Source organism: Lonchura striata, chromosome 6, assembly GCF_050655825.1.
Source record: "Lonchura striata isolate lonStrDom1 chromosome 6, ASM5065582v1, whole genome shotgun sequence".
NCBI classification, from domain to species: domain Eukaryota; kingdom Metazoa; phylum Chordata; class Aves; order Passeriformes; family Estrildidae; genus Lonchura; species Lonchura striata.
In genome coordinates, this window is record NC_140708.1 from 25,895,576 (window position 1) to 25,913,421 (window position 17,846).

Below are 17,846 nucleotides of genomic sequence, written 5' to 3' on the forward strand. Positions count from 1 at the left end.
GCCTTGTGGGGCACAGAACTAAAATAATAGCCAACACATGAATTAAGGAGCCAGAATAACAAAAATGGCTTTATTTAGCCTGTTGCTAAACTACATCATCACAGTGTAACTGATCTCCTGCCATTAGGCAGTGAAACCCAAAACCACTGAGCACAATTAAAAGGCAACCTGACACCTGCAGTCTCCAATAAACCTTTTGAAATAGGTAGAAAGAGAATATGCAGCTTATCATAAGGCTGAGGATGGCATATAAAGGATTATCTATCCATGGTAGGTTCCTACTTCAAATTTAATCCAGTACTATATGATCTGGACTCTTACACAAAGGAAGTTCAATCTCTATCTCCACTCTTCAGAAGTTACCACTTGATATTAGTAATCTCAGCAAAAGTGCATCAGATTAATGAATTGGAAGTGGGACTTATTTGCAGTGCCATTACAGATGATTAAATGCAATTACATAGTTGAGAGCTTATGCAGAGAAACTCTCTTGTGCTGCTGCCTTTGTCAGACCTGCAGTGCAGCAAAGGATCTGCTAGACTAAGATTCAAGATGCAAGATGACACAAAATTTAAGAATTGAAAACTATATATAATGATAGTATAAATATAACTAACTATATATAACTCTAATAGAACTATACATAATTATATATATAAATATAACTATATATTAAACCAAAAGATTGCTAGATTTTAGTTTAAGAATAATAATTTAAAGTCAATTTGAAACCTTCTAGGGAGCCAATGAAACAGATCAAAATTGAATAAACTGAGAATGATTTCTGCCAATATCCAACTTGATGCCATAATGAGATGTTTTCAAAGCAATTTCTAGAAGATCCAGATAAAATTCAACATGTGGTGATATAATAAAGGTACAAAAAAGCACAAAGGTATGTGAGGAAAAGAAAGGAATTTAGTTTCCCATGATATTCAAAGTCAGTATGTATTTTATTAGGAGAGGTTTAGCAGAGGTGACTGGAATGGAAGTTGTTGTTCAGGCAGCAGAGGAAAAACAAGTCCTGTCCTATTATGCATGGAAATACTACTGTAATTTCCACAGAATTCAACAGGAAGCAAACATTCATGCCTGAATGTGGTTTACTTCTTTGGTTTTAATTTGGTGTGAAGTGTATGTGTGTATCTCTGGCTCAAGTGCAGAAAGTCTTGTCAATACTCATGAGAAATATACGTTGTATGAGAAATGTCACCTTGTTCTTGAAAAAGAAACCCAAGAATTTCCTTACTGATAGCAAAGGATGTACAAAGCTATTGGTCTGTTGAGAAAAACAAATTAATCTTATAATAACTAATTCTTTAATAACTAATTCTTTAGGAGCACACACCTTCACTCCCACTGATGGATACACTGAAGCAGAGGGGGTAAACAGCCTGACCTGAAGTGTGCAGGTGTGGACATGTGCATTTAGATGGTAAAAACTCATGAGAGGGCTCTACTGGCAGATACTCATAACTATTAGAAATGTAAAAATGGACAGAAGTTATAGTGTTATAAAATATATAATGCCATGTCTTATGTTATGACATAGAACAACTTTTGGTTTGGACATTTCTGTTTATCTGCACCTTCCAAAAGGGAAATGAGTGCCTGCCTTGCTAAACACCAGCCCAGTATCCAGGATGCATTTTGCAATGTTGCATCAGGACAGTATGTGCAATGGCGTGCGGTTTCTAGTTTGTTTGCTACCAAGAGTAAAATCTTCCCCATTTTCAGAAAGACTTAAGATTAATCTCACTTTCTTAATATTTATATGCATTAATATTACTGCAGTTTGCCAGTCTCTCTTGTCCCACCTGGGCAATCATGATCCAGCTCCCTGCTCACATGTTACTTCACTGCTGATAAAAATTGTTGGGGTCATGACTATCTGACGATGAGGAAGATGCTCGTGCCACTCAAGATATCCTGCTTGTTCAGCTGCCACTGAAAACTGTGAAGTGAAGGTATCTCCCACAGACAGCTCAGGCACCTCTGAGTTTTTTAAAGGGTAATGGCCTCACCTCTGAGAGGCTGGTATAGCCTGTCTCAGTGCACAAGATATAGGGCCAGGTACTCTGGGAAGTTTAATACCTTTTAGTTGTAATTGTGCTCTAGAATCTTAATCTTGAGTGTTATTTCCTGTCTAAAATCTTGATCCAATTTCCTGCTTTCTAGATCTAGATCTTGTCCTAGTTCCTTCTACTGAGTGCTAGATCCTCATATGCCCTTCATCTGTTCAGCCCTGGTTCCTAGATCTTGCCTCTTTCTTTTCCAGCTCCAGTTTCTGCTTTAAATTAGCTTGTCTGAACTTGTTTCTGTGTGGACTGCTCATGATATTAAAGATACTTGCAAGCATTGAGACTAAAATTATAATGAGCTGAATGGGATCTTCACGTAACCATGTAAACCTTAGTTTTAATGAGATTAAAACATTTTCCAAGGACAGTGACTGTGACTAGACAGTGATAGTCTAATAAAGAAATAAGATCTGTAAGACTCTAATTCAAGCTACTCATAAAGGTGAATCACATCTTTCAGCAGATTATCAGTAATTAATTTACATGTGGTAGAACCATAAATAAAGTGATGAACTTAAAAAAAACAAAACTGTTTACACATTTCTAAGAGTGCTTCTTCCTTTTGCTTCCTTTGGCAACACTTCCCTGTTCACAAATTATAACAATAAAAAAGTCTCTTACCCATTTCACATATTGTGAAGGCAGACAGATGCTTTTTCCACAAGTTTCCAAAGAAGTACCTATAATAAGTACCTATCAATAAGTACCTAAGAATGTTTTCTCAATTGTACAACAAACCCCTTGTATGCAAGTGATCAGAAATTGTATTTGAAAAATCTATGCTGAGAGTAAGAGTATGAATAAGGATATTTATTATAACAGGGCCTCTTAACTGGATGAGTCTATTTGGTGACTGTATTAAGATAATTGATGAGTACTCAGAATTTCAAACCACTGGAGAAAAACCAAAATTAATTTGCATCTGTAAGAACAGACTTGTGGAGGCTTCTGCATTCCAACTCTTCTTTATGAAATATCTGTGAAAGACTGTCAAGTTGTCTCAAAAGTGTCAGTAGAAAAGATTACAGAGCAAAATGAACAGCAGCAAAGTCAGTATGATCACAGCTAGGAGTTTTAGTGTCATAAAGAATGAGGTAGCTGCATGACTATGTCTGAGATGTAATTTTTTACTTAAAATTGATGTTTTAAGTGGAAGAATAGAAGAAGGCATATGGGACATCAATTTTTTACAGGATTTATGAGTTGAATGAAAGAGCTATTTACTACTAACTCTTATGTCCTTACAGAGCAAAGTAATAGAAACACTAAAAAAAGCATGCAATACATTAATATCTTGATTAATTGTATAGATTTTGTAAACTTAATTAGTTTAGATTCTTGTTAGATTGAATAAAATGTGTGAGAGAACCAAGATAAAAATTGCCATATATAAAAAAACTTTGTGAAATTTGGCTATCACACATACCAACACTGAATAATTGCAAATGTGAAAATCTAGCTGAAAAACTGTTCTCACCCTAAGCGAGGTATTTCCACTTTTTTGTAACTCAAATACAGAACACACTATCAGTTATTATTTCTAACTGAGGAAGAAGCTTTCCCATTTGTGACTGAATTCAGTGATTTCAGACAAATGCATGAGTAAGGTTTTCCTTAGAAAATTAGTTCACAGGATCATTTGGTTATTCATGGTTGATCTTTGCCTTAGCATATACTTTTGAAAACACATTCTTTTTCCCCTCAGTGTTTCTGAGGAAATATATCCATCAGTCCAAATTATTTGGTGTGAAATAATTTCTGATAGAAATGATTTCTGATAGTCCAGCAGACTACAAAATAAATTGTTCCAAACCATCCTGCCATCCAAACCATAAATAAGATGAAAAGAAAAGAAAATCAGGGATGCAATACTGCTGTTTGTGAAACATCCTTCTACTAGAGAAAACCATTAAATTTTCAATTTTAAAACATTACAAATATAGAACTAATAGCAACAATAATAAAAATCACATTATAAAGGCTACTTATTTGCACCTAATTGCCCTACCAATTTATAACAGACTAATGCTAAGGAGATGTAGTGGGAAGCCCTGCCATTGTTTCTAGTTCAGATGCACAGAGTAATGTGATGTAATGCACACTGGGACAGTACAAATACTCTTAAAGCTTCCATAATACTACACAGCTTACATATTTTTTGGACACAATAGCCAATGGTCAGAAAAAAAAAAAATCAAACACAAAAAACTCAACCAAAACAAAAAAACCCATAAACCCAAAACTCACTGCAGATGTCAGAGCAAATTTTTTCTCTGGTGAAAAGTAAAAACTGTTGTGGGATATTGTGTTTTACAGAACACAGACTGTCTTGTGGTTGAACATCATTTTCACAGGTTGCCCAAAGAAAAGTGGACCAAATCCAATTTAGCTTCTGAATAAGACTGAAAGACTAGAATATTACATGGATCTCACGTCACAATTCATGACATGTGAGGTTCAACTGCCAGCATCAGGATAATTTCTGGACCCCTTGGGAAGACTTTGGTCTTCCTTGGATTTCCTTGATGGCTTTCAGTTTAGTCTCTGCTTTGAACTTGGTAAAAAGGCAATTTTTTTGTCTTCTTTGGTTCTCTCTTTGGTAGTAAGGCAGTTTCTTATGTTTATGTAGTTTGTAAGGGGCTCCCGGTATTCCTGCACATGGGAAGGTTGTAGACTATTGTTACTACTGAGAAATTTTTGGGAACATTTTTGCAGATGCTTACTTTCATGACTAATGGACTCCTTAATGAATCTTGGGAGAAGCTACTATATAATGTCAACATTTTTGGTGGGGGTGCCCATTGCCGTAGTTTTTCATTGGATTGCCATCTTTTTTCCCCGTATATTCTTACACAGATCCTAATTGCAGTAGAATTTTATTAAATGGTGTGTTTTGATGAAATTTTTTTGATTCCTAAGAAATGAAGAATCTCAATAGATATGAATTTCAGTTGAGATTTCTTCTTTTCTTGTCTGCTGTTGGTGTTACTCCACACGGACCTTTTCCTGTATTGCTTTTGGCACTCATATGTGTTCTAAATTTGAATTACAAAGTAATAAAATACAGATAAAAGATTTGTTCTTATCCTACATGTAAATTTGTTTGGATTAATAATTGACAGTATGATGTATATTTTAATTTAACATTAGGAATACATCAATTTGATACTCTAGGTGCTTGTTAGACTAATGATTTTCATGGATCATTCTTTTCTGTTATCTTTTCTGACTTTAGGGTTTCAGTCAGAACTATGTTGTTTTTCTTTCTTTTTCTTCAGTTGTAGTTTTCTGATATGAAAGACACTATGTATATGTACAATCCCCCCTTTTTATTTCAAAAAAGGTAATGAATCAGAAACCAGAAGAATAGTTTCCTCTGCTTGCTTTTGGCACAGATTGATTCATCTGGGTGTAGTAGAACAATTATATAATTCTTTCCTTGATGATATTTTTTAGGGCCAAGGAATCCACCCCAAAATGTCATCTATTAATTTTCTTTTACAGTCTAGGACACAAGGGAAATAAGTGATGTCAATTGGAACAAGAAATTAAAAATATGTTAATGTTTGACATACCCTTAGTATATATGTATGCACACTCAAAGACATCAACACTCTTCCTTGTTCTCTTATTTAATAATGAGCAAATATTGCACTTACTAAACTTTATTGCAACTAGTAAGATGTCAAAAGATTTGTGGAGAAAAGTTTATCTGAATTGCTTGGCTAAATTGTTCATTAGAGAGGTTTCCCAGAGGAAAAAGCTCAAGCTTTCTCCTCTTTGCTTTTGATTTTTGATCACAGTCCTAAGTGGAGAAAGGATTTCCTTTGCAATGACCTCTTCATTCACAATTCAACTTTACAGTCTATTTCTGTCATGGGCATTTGCCCTTTTCTGGCCATGGTGCAGCTCAGTTTCCTCCTCCTCAGGTGCCTTCGTGCACTTTGGTGACCTTACTCTGGGTGCCTTAAACCTGCCACGAGCCCCAGAGCACTGCCAGCACCGCTGTCCATGATACTGTGTCTCTAACAAGACAAGCACTTTGTAGCGATGATCAGCTTTGAGTTTTATGTTATTTTGAGCATTTTGAAACAAATTAACTGCTCTAAGACACGTATATTTTCCTGGGTGCTTTAACTGCTGACATCTCCTACAGATAGCTCTTTATTTATTGTGTCTACGATCATGGCGGGCCAGGCCTTTGCCTGTGGGCGTTCTGTGAGGGGCAGCAGCTCTGCCTGCCACTGCCCTTGGCCCAGACACGCCCTTGGGGACGGGAGCGCACAGCCCTGCAGGTAATACGGGCGGAGCCGCCGCGCCGCTCCCGCGGCCGAGGCGCACATCCGAGGGCAGAGAGAGGACCGGGAGCAGGACGGGCAGCACCGAGGCAGCGCGACCTGCCGGGACCGCCCCGCCGCCTCCCCCTTGGGCCTCGTCGGCCGCCGTCCGCCCACCCCTCAGGTGAACGCGTATCCCTCCGCCGCGGCCGCCCCTCGGCCGGGCTCGCAGCCGGCAGTCCCCGGATGGAAGCTGTGATGGCGGCCGGCAGCGCCTCGCCGGGCGGCGGCGGTACCCGAGGTAACTCCGCGGGGGCGGCGAGCGGGGAGCCCCGCGCGGTGCGGGAGGGACGGCCCGGCGCGGCTCGGAGCGGGCGGGGGGCGCGGGCGGCCGCGGCGGGACGGGACGGTGCGCCGTGGTGAGGGCGAGACATTAAATAGTCCGGAGGCTCGCGGGGCAGCGGGGCTGGGACGGGCGGGACCGGGCAGGAACGGCCCCGTGTGCGGCCGCCGGGCGGCGCGGGGCCGTATCCCTCCGCGGGCTGCGCGCCGGCAGTGGCGGCCGCCGCTGCCGCGGGGCTCGCTCGTCCTGCCCCGCTGCCCCGCGCCCGCTGCTGTGCCCGCGGGCGGGCGGAGCTCCCGGGCTGCGCCCCGCGCTTTGTCCCGGCGCTCAGCGGCCCCAAAGCCCCGCCGGCACCGCGGCAGCGCCGGGCGGGCGGGGGCAGCGTCAGCCCGCCGGCGGCTGGCGCTGGCCGTGTGCCGCCGCGCGTCCAGCTGCTGTGTTTGTCAGCGGCAAGTTCGCCCTGTGGCACGGGCAGTCTGTGTGTGTGAGCTCTGAAAGTGCTTATTTATTTATTTATTTATTTATTTATTTTTAACTAAAGCGCCGTTGTGTTGGTCAGGTTGTGTCTGACTGCTCCAGCTCTATGAGTTTCCTAAGATCTAGTTTTGTGAGTTCCTGCGTGTGTCCAGGTCTTAGGAGAGATTAAGGCGCCACTCTTAAGTTTGCAGACACATAGAGTAGAACAGGACATGAAATGTACTTCAGTGTAATTTTATTTATTTATTTAATAAAAATTGAATAAGCTGAAATTTATTTAGAAACCTTGACGATACTGCCTGCTGGTATACGTATTTTGAATGTAGTTCGAAATTGTAAAACTGTAAAAGTTACCTAAATTAGTAGCGTCTTCTATCTGTAATTTCTCTCTAGATCAAAGTATATAACTTAAACTTTCTATCTGTACATTTTTTAAACAAAATATGGACAAATTGCAGCATTGTGGGGTGAAGAAAATTGTGACCGAGAGTCTCAAGTGGTTACTTATGCTTGTTTCAAGTGGTTTGGGGATTTTTTGAGTGAAAGTTAACTGTGGCACATGCTTATTTATTTTCAGTGTTTGTACTCATTTTATCTGCATTTAAATCTACTTACTTGTTTCAGATACTGTGAATGTAATATTTTGCCTCTTTCCTAGGCTTTTGCACAGATTTGTAGAAATTTATGATTATGTTTTTGCCATTAAAATTTTTGCTTGAGAAAAGATAAGTGTCTTTTGAGTTCAAGTTAAAATTTGATGGACAGAGGTACCAGTCACTTCTTTCTATACTGTTTTGAAGTTATCATGTGTTTATGCTTCCCAGCCATGAATGCCTGACGTGCAGTGGCAAAGCTAAGGCAAAATAGGCATTGTAGTATTGTGTATCTATACAGTATTGGTATTGCATTTGATGGTGTTCTTTGGGAGAAAAGCTGGTAGGTATTTTTGTCTTCAATGTATTAAAAATCTACATAATGTAAACTTGTGAGGGATTGGGGCTTTTCAGCTTATTCTTTCAGTTTTTGCTTGTATTTACACCATTTAAAATACCTTTTCTTTTGTTTCCAGAACTTTTTCTAGTATTTCTCCTGACTGTGGCCTTGTTTGAGTCTTGCAATCTTACCTCTCCTGTGTGTGTGGAAAAAGCCCAGTGTTGAAGAATTGAAGTCAAGTATTTTCTCAACGCGTAAGTCAGACTTCTTTGAAAATACATCTTTAAGATCTCTGGGATAAAAGAAAACCCTTTTTTTTCAGTGGTTGCTTTAAGTAAATATTTTTTTTGTCATTCTGCAGGAACTTGTTGATAGTTGCATTCTACCCAAAAATAACAAAATGAAGTTGTAAGTTATTATGTTAATTAATTAAAGGGGACCTTAGATCTGGACTCTGCCAAACGTAAATGTTGCCTAGTTGAGGACCAATTGGCTTGGTATTGAAATCTGAGCCTTGATCTCTGCAGCATTTTGTCCACTTTTGATTTCTGTAGTTTTAATTGTAAACATCAGTTTTCAGTGTCTGCTAGTATAACCTTTTAATCTGAGGGATGGGCAGCTACCATCAGGATGATGTATTGCATCATGCAAGCTGTAATATTTGTGTTGCACTTGTGTTTTAAAAAAGTTGTTCAAACAAACAAATCCAAATAATTTTTAGTTACTTATACTTTATGTGGAAGTTCAGCTTACTTCTGTTCAAATAAGGGATATACCATTGGCAAGAGAATGCATTTTAATGCAGTACTCTTTTGATGGAAATGGAATGTAAATGCACATGAGTTGTTCTCTTCTCAAGCTGGGTAATATCCCACGTATTAATCTTCTGTGTGGAAGATGGGGAGTGTGTCATTGAGTTAAAAGAAAAATAAAAATCCTGTACCCAAAGTGTTTTCATTTGGAGAGATTCTGAGGAGGGAGTGTATGTCTCTATGGTTTGTTGTTTTGGGTTTTTTTTTTTTTTTTTTGGATGTCATATGTGTAGTTGAAATCTTGCGGGTCTCATATCTGGAGAATGCAGTGAAGTGAATTTACTTGATATTAGAGTCTGTGTATAGTGTCGCAGTTGTATTTATTATTTTCAAGAATTGTGCAGAAGTGCCAGTATCTTCTCCAAAGAAAGGCATTAAGGCATGTGCATAAAAAAAGTGTTTTGATTTTCTTGCTACATGATACAAGAACATGGACTTGAAAATTTTCAGTCTCCATTTTCTTTGTCAGGTATTTGCATGTCTAATGCTAGATACTTCCTTCTCCCAGTACTGTGGGAAAATATTTGAAAGACCTTAGGGCTGATCCTTATGATGACTTGGAGATCTAGAAGCAGTCCTTGCACTTATTCACAGTGAGGGTATGATCATTCTTTCAGTTTGAACATGAATAGATGTGATGATCTAATGAATTGCAAGTCTGTGTTGCTTCAAGGTGAGCCCTAAAGTAGGGGAGAGAAATTCACTAATCAGATTTCAGCTAATAATTTACTAACTTTTGTTAGGAAAGAAGAAAGTGACTTTGTGACTTGTACTGTAGAAAAAGTTTTTTAATTATAAGTGTTATACTAGTGAAGAAATAGTTCTTCCTTTCCAGTATTGCTTTTCAGAATTTAAGTCAATTTTGCTGCCGTTCCAATTCTGCTGATTCTGTGTCAACATTCTGTGCAGGAGTGAGGAGTGTTGTTCAAGCATAGACTTGAGGTGCTATAAATTGTTGATGCAGCCTGTTGTGGAAACATTGACATGAAATCTGTAGTGAGACAGTGATGCTGACCATAACTGTTGAGCCTGTTAATCCATAGAGGGGTACTGTTGTCAGTCATGCAGTGAAAATATTAATGTGTACCCAGGAACATGCAATGAGAAGCCTGAGAACTTTTATCTGTTGACTGATTCAGACTTGTGTGGTACTAAAGGTAGGCATGTGAAAAATTCATTGTAGGTCAGCGTGATTGGATTTTTGGTGTTGGTAAAGGCCATGTCTACTTCACATTAGTGAAGTAGATATTTTGTCAGGTTCTGATTTTGCTTTCTTTCCTTTTTAAGCACAATAGCAATTAATAGAGTAGCACACTTGAGTAATAAAAATGTCAAATTCTGTAGATTCTGACTTTAAAAAAGTAGGTCTTCAGATTTCTTTATGCTTACAGGGTGGGAGAAACCCAAAATTTGATGACATGTATCTTTCAGTAGATGCTCTTAAAACATGTTTCTTAAGTTTTATTAAAAAAAACCCAAAACACCAACCAACAAACACCCCCAAAACAAACAAAGGTTAAAGTGTAATAGTTTTTTTTTTTTTTTTTTGCCTCATCCTTTTTTTTTTCACCCCTTGAGTAATATTGTAAAAATTATCAACTTCAGAGATTGGCATATATTTGTTAGTGAATTGTAATAGGTGTTCTCATTGCATGAGTTTTAAAAGTAATTATTTGCTTTTTTTGTTTTTTTAATTTCAGGAGAATGAAATGGGGAAGTTGTAGAGCTTTAAGAATAACTTGTCACAGTTGTCTCCTTTGCTGCCGGAAGTAAGACCCAAGAATTCACATAAAGAAAAGCAAAACCTAAAATCATGTCATCTGAACAGGAACACTTTTTTTGTGACAAAAAGCAAATCAGTTTCTTAAAACATAATGCTATGAAGAATTTTTCTACAGACATTATTTTAAAAAAAGAACTGGTGCATGATCCTTTAAGTATGACGATTCAACCAGCAATTTTAGATGTCAACCTCACTTATGGACTAAAAAATGTGAAGATTGAATTGCCCAAGGTGAACATTCCAAATGAAGTATTAATGAAACATGAAGTTGATAGGTTTAGAAAACTCTTTCAGTGTAAGCAGCGAACTGCAAGGAAATCCTTAAGTCTAGAGAAAATAAGTGGAAGCAATCTCAGTTGTTCAGAAGGAAGCCACTTGCAAATTAAACCAGAAGTGCAATTTGAAGAAGGGTTGAAAACTGCAGCAAAGATACTGAATTTCACTTGTACGAAGTGCAAGGATAACATTAGATACAGCCCAAATGACCTACAGAAACATTTTCAGCTGTTGCACTATGGTGAGTTGCCTCTGTATCCTTGTGAGATGTGCAGCTTCTCAGCTAATGACTTTCAGTCGTTTAAACAGCACAGACGCATCCATCGTAGCACTTTAGTAAAATGTGAGCTCTGTAATGATGAGCAGATATACACTTTGTTGGCTTTGACAAAACACTTCTTATCAAAGCATTGTGTAAATGGACACTTTCAGTGTGAAAAATGTGGGTTTTCTACCTATGATGTGGGTACGTTTGTTCAGCACATTCACAAGCATAAGGAGATTCCCTATAAATGTGGAAAATGCCATCAAGAAAACTTTTCAGAAGAGGAGCTCCAAAATCATCTTCTTGTTCATACCAGTATGTTTTCTTTTGGTTGTCCTTATTGCAGTTACAGCACATCACGGAAAGATTATCTTTTAAAACACATCATAGCTTTACACAGAGATCACTTAATTGCAAAAGAAAAACTGGAAAAGGATAAATATGAGAAAAGAATAGTAAAGACTTCAGGAGGACTGAAGCTTGTGTTAAGAAGGTATAAAATGGGAGCATCAAAAAAACCACTCTGGAGACGGAAAAAGATAAGCAGTGGAAGTGACAGTGCTGGGGAAGAAAATACACAAGTGCTAAGAAGTGTGAATAAAATTCAGACAAATGCTGAGGAGCTGAACCAGTGTATGAGAGATGTAGAAACAAATGAAGAGAAAGATCAAATTAAATACACAGAAAATCATCATTTCATGGGTGGAATGCTCTCTGCTACTACTGCACAATATGATAAAGCAGATGATGCGACAAGTTACGGCCTGGGATTATTGAAAAATGCTGTTCATGGGCCAACAGTATTGATGGTTAAAAACAATAAAATAGCTGTTCCAGCAAATTACAGTGCTAAATTTATGGGCTTTAAAATGGTAGATGGGAAACAACATATTGTTATAAAATTACTACCTACAAGTAAGCAAAATGAATATTTGTTGGGTCAGAAAGTTGATCCTGTTAAAGATCGTTCTGCAACTCCTTTGCTACAGACTGCTGATGCCTGTGGCTTGTCTTCAGGTGCTATACCACGTGCAACTGATCAGTCAACTCTGAAGAACAATTGTGTTCATCCATTAACCTCCTGTTCTGCTCTTAATTCAGGAAAAACAAAAGCAGAAAAACAAAAGAACTCCATATTGTATGGTAGGAGTGTTTCTGAAACTGTAGCACCTTCTAATTTAGCTGAAGGAGAACGTCCAAATTGTTTGCCAATGAAGCTGGACTCAGCTGTACCTCCACATGAAGAGGTAACAAAAGTTGGAACTCAAACTAGTATCTCATGGGGAAGCTTTTGTTCTTCAAGTCATCCTCAGGTATTACCACCCGCTATTACAAATACCCTTCATTATGACTCTGTGAAAATGCCCTTTTTTCCTGAACTGAAAATGCAAAATGGTGGCCTGAATAATAGTAATGGAACTAATAATCTCTATTATTCAACCTCAGTGGATTCATCTAATGAAGGGTTGTTGTCTTTTCACAACTATTCCAAAATGGACTCTTTGGATAACCCATGTAGCATTTGGACATCAACAGATGACAGGTACAAAGAATTTAGTAAAAGAGGTTATTTTCAAAACAATAGAAATGAACCTGCATCTTCACATTCAGAATCGATAAAAGATTTGAAAGCAGAGAAAGTTGTGTCAGCCCAATCAAATATTAATAAAACTCACAAACACGTAAACACTAAGAATAACTCTGTGTCTTTTAAAAGCCAATCTAAATGTGGTGTTGACAGCGAGTGTTTTACAGAGGACAAGCATAATGGCCAACAGTATTTGGACAGTAATGTAGAGCAAGGCTTTCAGAACATAGCTGAGAAATTCCAGGAAAATGCCTCTGATGGTGTTAACTCTTTCTTAATGCCTAAAATCACATCCGTTTTCTCATTACAAAGTGAACAGGCAGCTAATTATTTATCACCTGAGATAAACCAATTACTGCAAGATGTGTTAAAAGTAAAAACAACTTCTCAGCAGGAGTTCCACAGCAAGACTAACTGTGTCAAACTTCGTTCTGATAAGCTGCTTTCTGGTCCTGAGACTGGGAATGCAGCCTGCGTGCGTTTAAAAAGCTCTGCAACTGCTTGTGGTTTTCAGAGGCCTCCTCCTAATGTACACTTCCCTTTATGTGAGAGAGAGTTCAACACACGACATAGCACAAATGAAGGTACATGTTATGGGAGAGAAAGACAGACACCCAAAACATCACTTGATTCACAGGACATGGACAAATTATCCAGAACTCCGGGTGTTGGTACATTGCTAAAAGCTCCTACAGATGAGTTTACACAGCAGTTAGTGAAAGATAAAGTACTGTCTGCAGCTCAAAATCCTAGCAGCTTTTCACCAGTTTTGCCTGTTCTTCAGGAACAGAAGAAAGCCCTTTTTGTTCAGTCCCTTCCATCACGATTTTTCGTTCCTTTCCACCTTTCTAACCAGTCTAGACAACGTGTGGTGGCAGGAAAATCTCTTCCATCAACCGGTTCATCAGATGAGTATGTTACTAAAGGTGTACCTGCATCTTGTGTTTCAAATAAAGGACCTGGAATGATTTTGACTTTAAGTGGGGCAGTTGGAACAGTTGCAAATGCCGCTAATGATAGTTCTCAGGTTTTAGGGGGAATTGCATCCAGGGAATCTGGGAAAATAACCATATCAGCTTCAGAAGTGAAGGGGGAAAATGGCAGTTTTAGAAATGTAAGAAGTTCCTGTAATGGGGAAGTATGTGGTACAGTAAATGACTCATTGAATAGTATGCCATTCAAAGCACCTCTTGTAGTTACAAACTCATCAGAGTCGTCTGTGAAGGTGTTACCAGAGCACCAGGATGCTGTCTTTGGTTCTTTGGAGTCAGTAAAACAACAGGAAATTAAACAGGAACAACATGTTTATGCACTTTCACCTGATGGACAGCAGGGAGTTTTTCTGAAATGTATGCCACCAAACAAGCCTGTCGCTCATAAACCAATTTTTTTTCAGGATAATGCTCATCAAAATTGTCAACCAAAGAAAACTGGAGCCATGCAACAACAGCCTTTGCTGAAAATTAAGACTCCTACTTCAGATACACTGTCTGATAACACTCAGTCAGTAAGCAACTTGGTGCCCTCACTACAGGTGGCTAACTTGCAGTCACTTACTCCTGCACTAGCACAGAAACAAATTAATCTTGGTTTTAATGATGCCTTAAACTTACCAGGTGGGTTAATGCCAGCAAATGCCTCTTTGGCAAGTTCTAATCCAGCATGTCATGTTCCTCTTGTAGAACCTGTTTATTCTGCTAAATCTGCAGGGACGTGGTTGCAAAGATGTTCTACTGAGAGTACGCAAGGAATAGCTGCTAACAAGAGGAATAACTCTGGTTGTCACAAGTCCACATGGAGCACCCAAACCAGAACTGCAAAAGTAAAACCTAGTTTAAAACAAGCTGGATCTAAAAGTTTGGGAACTGTGGGTGGTCAAAGAAAGAAGAATTTCAAACGTAAAAGGAAGGCTAGTTGCCCAGAACCTCCTAGAAAGAAAGCAGTGTTGCACAGAAAGTGTAAAGAAAAGAATCAGGCTGAAACTGTTAGTGAATCAGGTAGCCCTTACAAACCAAGGGCATCAAAAAAAACTGTGAGGACTTTGAAATTACTCCCTTTTGATTCTAACCAGCTTGTAAAATGCCCCCGGAGAAATCAACCAGTTGTTGTGCTTAATCATCCTGATGCAGATGTTCCAGAAGTTGTAAATGTAATGAAAACTATTGCTAAATTTAAGGGACACGTACTTAAAGTTTTATTGTCGAAAAGAACTGTTGAAGCTCTTCTGCAGCCAGACTTCTGCAATCCCTCAGATGTAACTACTGATAATTTTTCTCAAAAAAGATACAGGACAATAAAACCCCTTAACCCTGTAAAAGAAAGATTTGTCTTAAAATTGACATTGAAAAAGACTAGCAAAAACAATTACCAGATTGTGAAAACTACCTCTAATAATACCTTGAAAGCTAAGTTTAGCTGCTGGTTTTGTGGTAGAATATTTGACAATCAGGATAATTGGGTAGGGCATGGACAGAGGCATCTGATGGAGGCTACTCGAGATTGGAATTCATTCATGAAATGACCAGTGAAGAAAATATTCATTAAAGTTTAAAAAAAACCACAGTTGGATTAGGATACACAAGTCATTCTGTTTTGTATGTCAATATTGTAACTGAGGTAGAAAAAAGATGCACAGTGCTTGTATTTTAAAAGAAAGAGTGTATTCCCAATTTCCATCAGATTTGAGAAAGATCAAACAACGTTGTGGTTTAAATAACTTGTAACTAACTGCAAATACAATTCCATAAATACATATATTATTTTTATTACTGCTATCATGTGCTATATTTTTATTCTATAGAATGATTCTTCAGGGCCTTTGTTCTGTACATACTTAAAATCCCATAACATGTAAATATTTTTATACTTTTCAGTTACTTGGTATAATTCTTGCACAGAAATTACACCCCTCCCCCCAATTTTTCAGTTCTGTGCATGCACTACTAAAACCAATTTTTAAGATATTTTCAAATACACACAGCTGTTATCCTGGGATTTTTGTATTTTCACTTATTAGTTCTTGATTTTGTTTTTCAGGGATTGAACACTATTATTAGTAAGTGCCTCAAAGATGTGAAGCAGTTTACATTATGTCGACTGTGTAACCATGGGTCCGTGTAGGGCCATTCCCCCACAGTTTCATTTAAACAAAGCCATATGTGAATGCTTTAAGCTATATTGCTATGCACATGACACTTGTACTATTTCTGTGCAGTTTGTCTACTTTCTTAGTGAAGTATTTTTCATATAAATTAATAAAACATACTATGATTGTGTTAATACGGTGAGTCAGAATTAAATCGATTGAAAGTATACAGTATATATATTCATAATGTATATGGTGTTTAAGAATGGTGAACATTCCTAATCTGTATTGATTTTGTCACTATTAAATTTGCTATAACTTGTGTTTACAGCATATGACTTTGAGCATTTATAGAAAATGTTTTTATCTTGCCACAAGCCCTATAGGAAGGTCAGAATATGGGGAGGTGCAGAGCACCATTTTAGGCTTTTAGGTAATTGCATCATAGCTTTATTTCAGGTGGATGTAATTTGTCCTAGTAATGACTCAATGTTTTCTACTATTGCTTGTTCAGATATACTGCCTTTTGGGGCACCAGAGGTTTGGCAAAACCAAGGCTGGAGTTTTTCTTCCCTACTTTACCAGCCAGTAGGGTAATGTTCTTAGGACCTGCTTGCTTTCTGCTTTCAGTTTTAGAGATAATGAAGAGACTATCCTTTACAGTTTTTAGTCTTTATATGAAGACATTTAAGCAAAAGATTTCTTAACCTTAATAACTGAGGGTATATAGATGAAGGTCCTTATTATCCACAGTAATTATGACTTGAGGCTTTGTCCTCTGGATTCTTAATGAACCTCTGTAGGCTAGAAGTTTCAGTCTTATGTGGGATTGCTCTTACCATATGACTGGCACCTTTTCCCCAAGTATGAAGGTGTAAGCCACCTTCCCAAAGTATTGATGGAAAAGCTGTCAAAATTGAACAGTAGGCTTGGAGAGGACCGGGGCATTTAAATTGTGGGGTTTAGATTGTATGCAAGCCTGAGGAGGTTTCTGTTACTGGTTCCTTAAGCTGAAAATGAAGATTGCTTGCTACCAATGAAGCAGTAAGAAGTCATGGATGTCACAGGCATGTCACCACTAACCTGAATTCAACTGATGTTTTAAAAAGTGTTAAAATTACTTAAAAACAATTGCTTTGGTGATTAGATAAATTTTTCTTTCTTGGTATGTGTGTTGGCAGGAAGATGCACACTGGCCTTGCAGCTGGTGAGTTGTGTATGAAAGACAACTGAAGCAGTCAAGGCAGTGTAGTTTGGGTAAATTAATACACAGTTGGTATGTGTTGTGTATCTAAACTGGATCATTTTGTGCTGCACAATGGGCTTGAGCTCTGATGTTAATTTAGCTAGGAACTTTGAAGAAGACCAGTGTAGAGGTGAGGAAGTAGGTTGTAAAGGAACAGTGTTAGAAAAGGACAAAAACATGTTAAGCTTTTTTGACTAGAAGGATCTATTTTGTCTGCCTCAGCTTCCTCTTCTGTAAACTGTGAAATTGAACCCATGAATTTTGGACATTGTCTTTACCTTTGGAAAAAATGTATGTGAAGTTTGTTTCTAAACCTATTTGGTGCAATTTTGGCAAGGCTGACCAGTTTTTATTAACAATTACTTAGCATTGAGGTGGAGGTTCTGCTGGGGAAGAAAATAAGGGGATTTTCTCTGTATTGATGAATCATGGGAGTGACAACTGTCACTATAGTTTTTTTCTAACTCATTTATTTTCATATGAATTGGCCTTAAATGGTACTGTGAAAACATAGTGAAGCTAGGAAATGTTGAAGTAAGGTTGCTTTATATTATCTTAATTAATTGGCATGTGTCACTTTTTTCCATGGTCATCGATCTCATTCAGTGCAGAGAATTTTTGTTTTCTCCTGGGTAGCAATTCATTATTTTGTTTCCCCACCCTTAATTAGGTTCTTGTAT

General features: G+C 38.1%; 1 protein-coding gene across 2 annotated transcripts; it reads left to right on the plus strand.

Annotated features, from left to right (window-relative positions):
* The first annotated feature begins 6,599 nt into the window (after window positions 1-6,599).
* On the plus strand, window positions 6,600-16,250 carry ZNF518A (zinc finger protein 518A). Of its 2 annotated transcripts, none has more exons than XM_021536463.3 (3): window positions 6,600-6,659; window positions 8,248-8,365; window positions 10,624-16,250. In XM_021536463.3, the coding sequence occupies exon 3, from the start codon at window positions 10,737-10,739 to the stop codon at window positions 15,354-15,356; it is 4,620 nt and encodes a 1,539-aa protein (XP_021392138.2). In that variant the 5' UTR covers window positions 6,600-6,659; window positions 8,248-8,365; window positions 10,624-10,736; the 3' UTR covers window positions 15,357-16,250. The 2 variants fall into 2 exon arrangements, with proteins under 2 accessions (XP_021392138.2, XP_085438698.1); XM_085582572.1 differs by lacking the exon at window positions 6,600-6,659 and adding an exon at window positions 7,155-7,185.
* The last annotated feature ends 1,596 nt before the right edge of the window (window positions 16,251-17,846 follow it).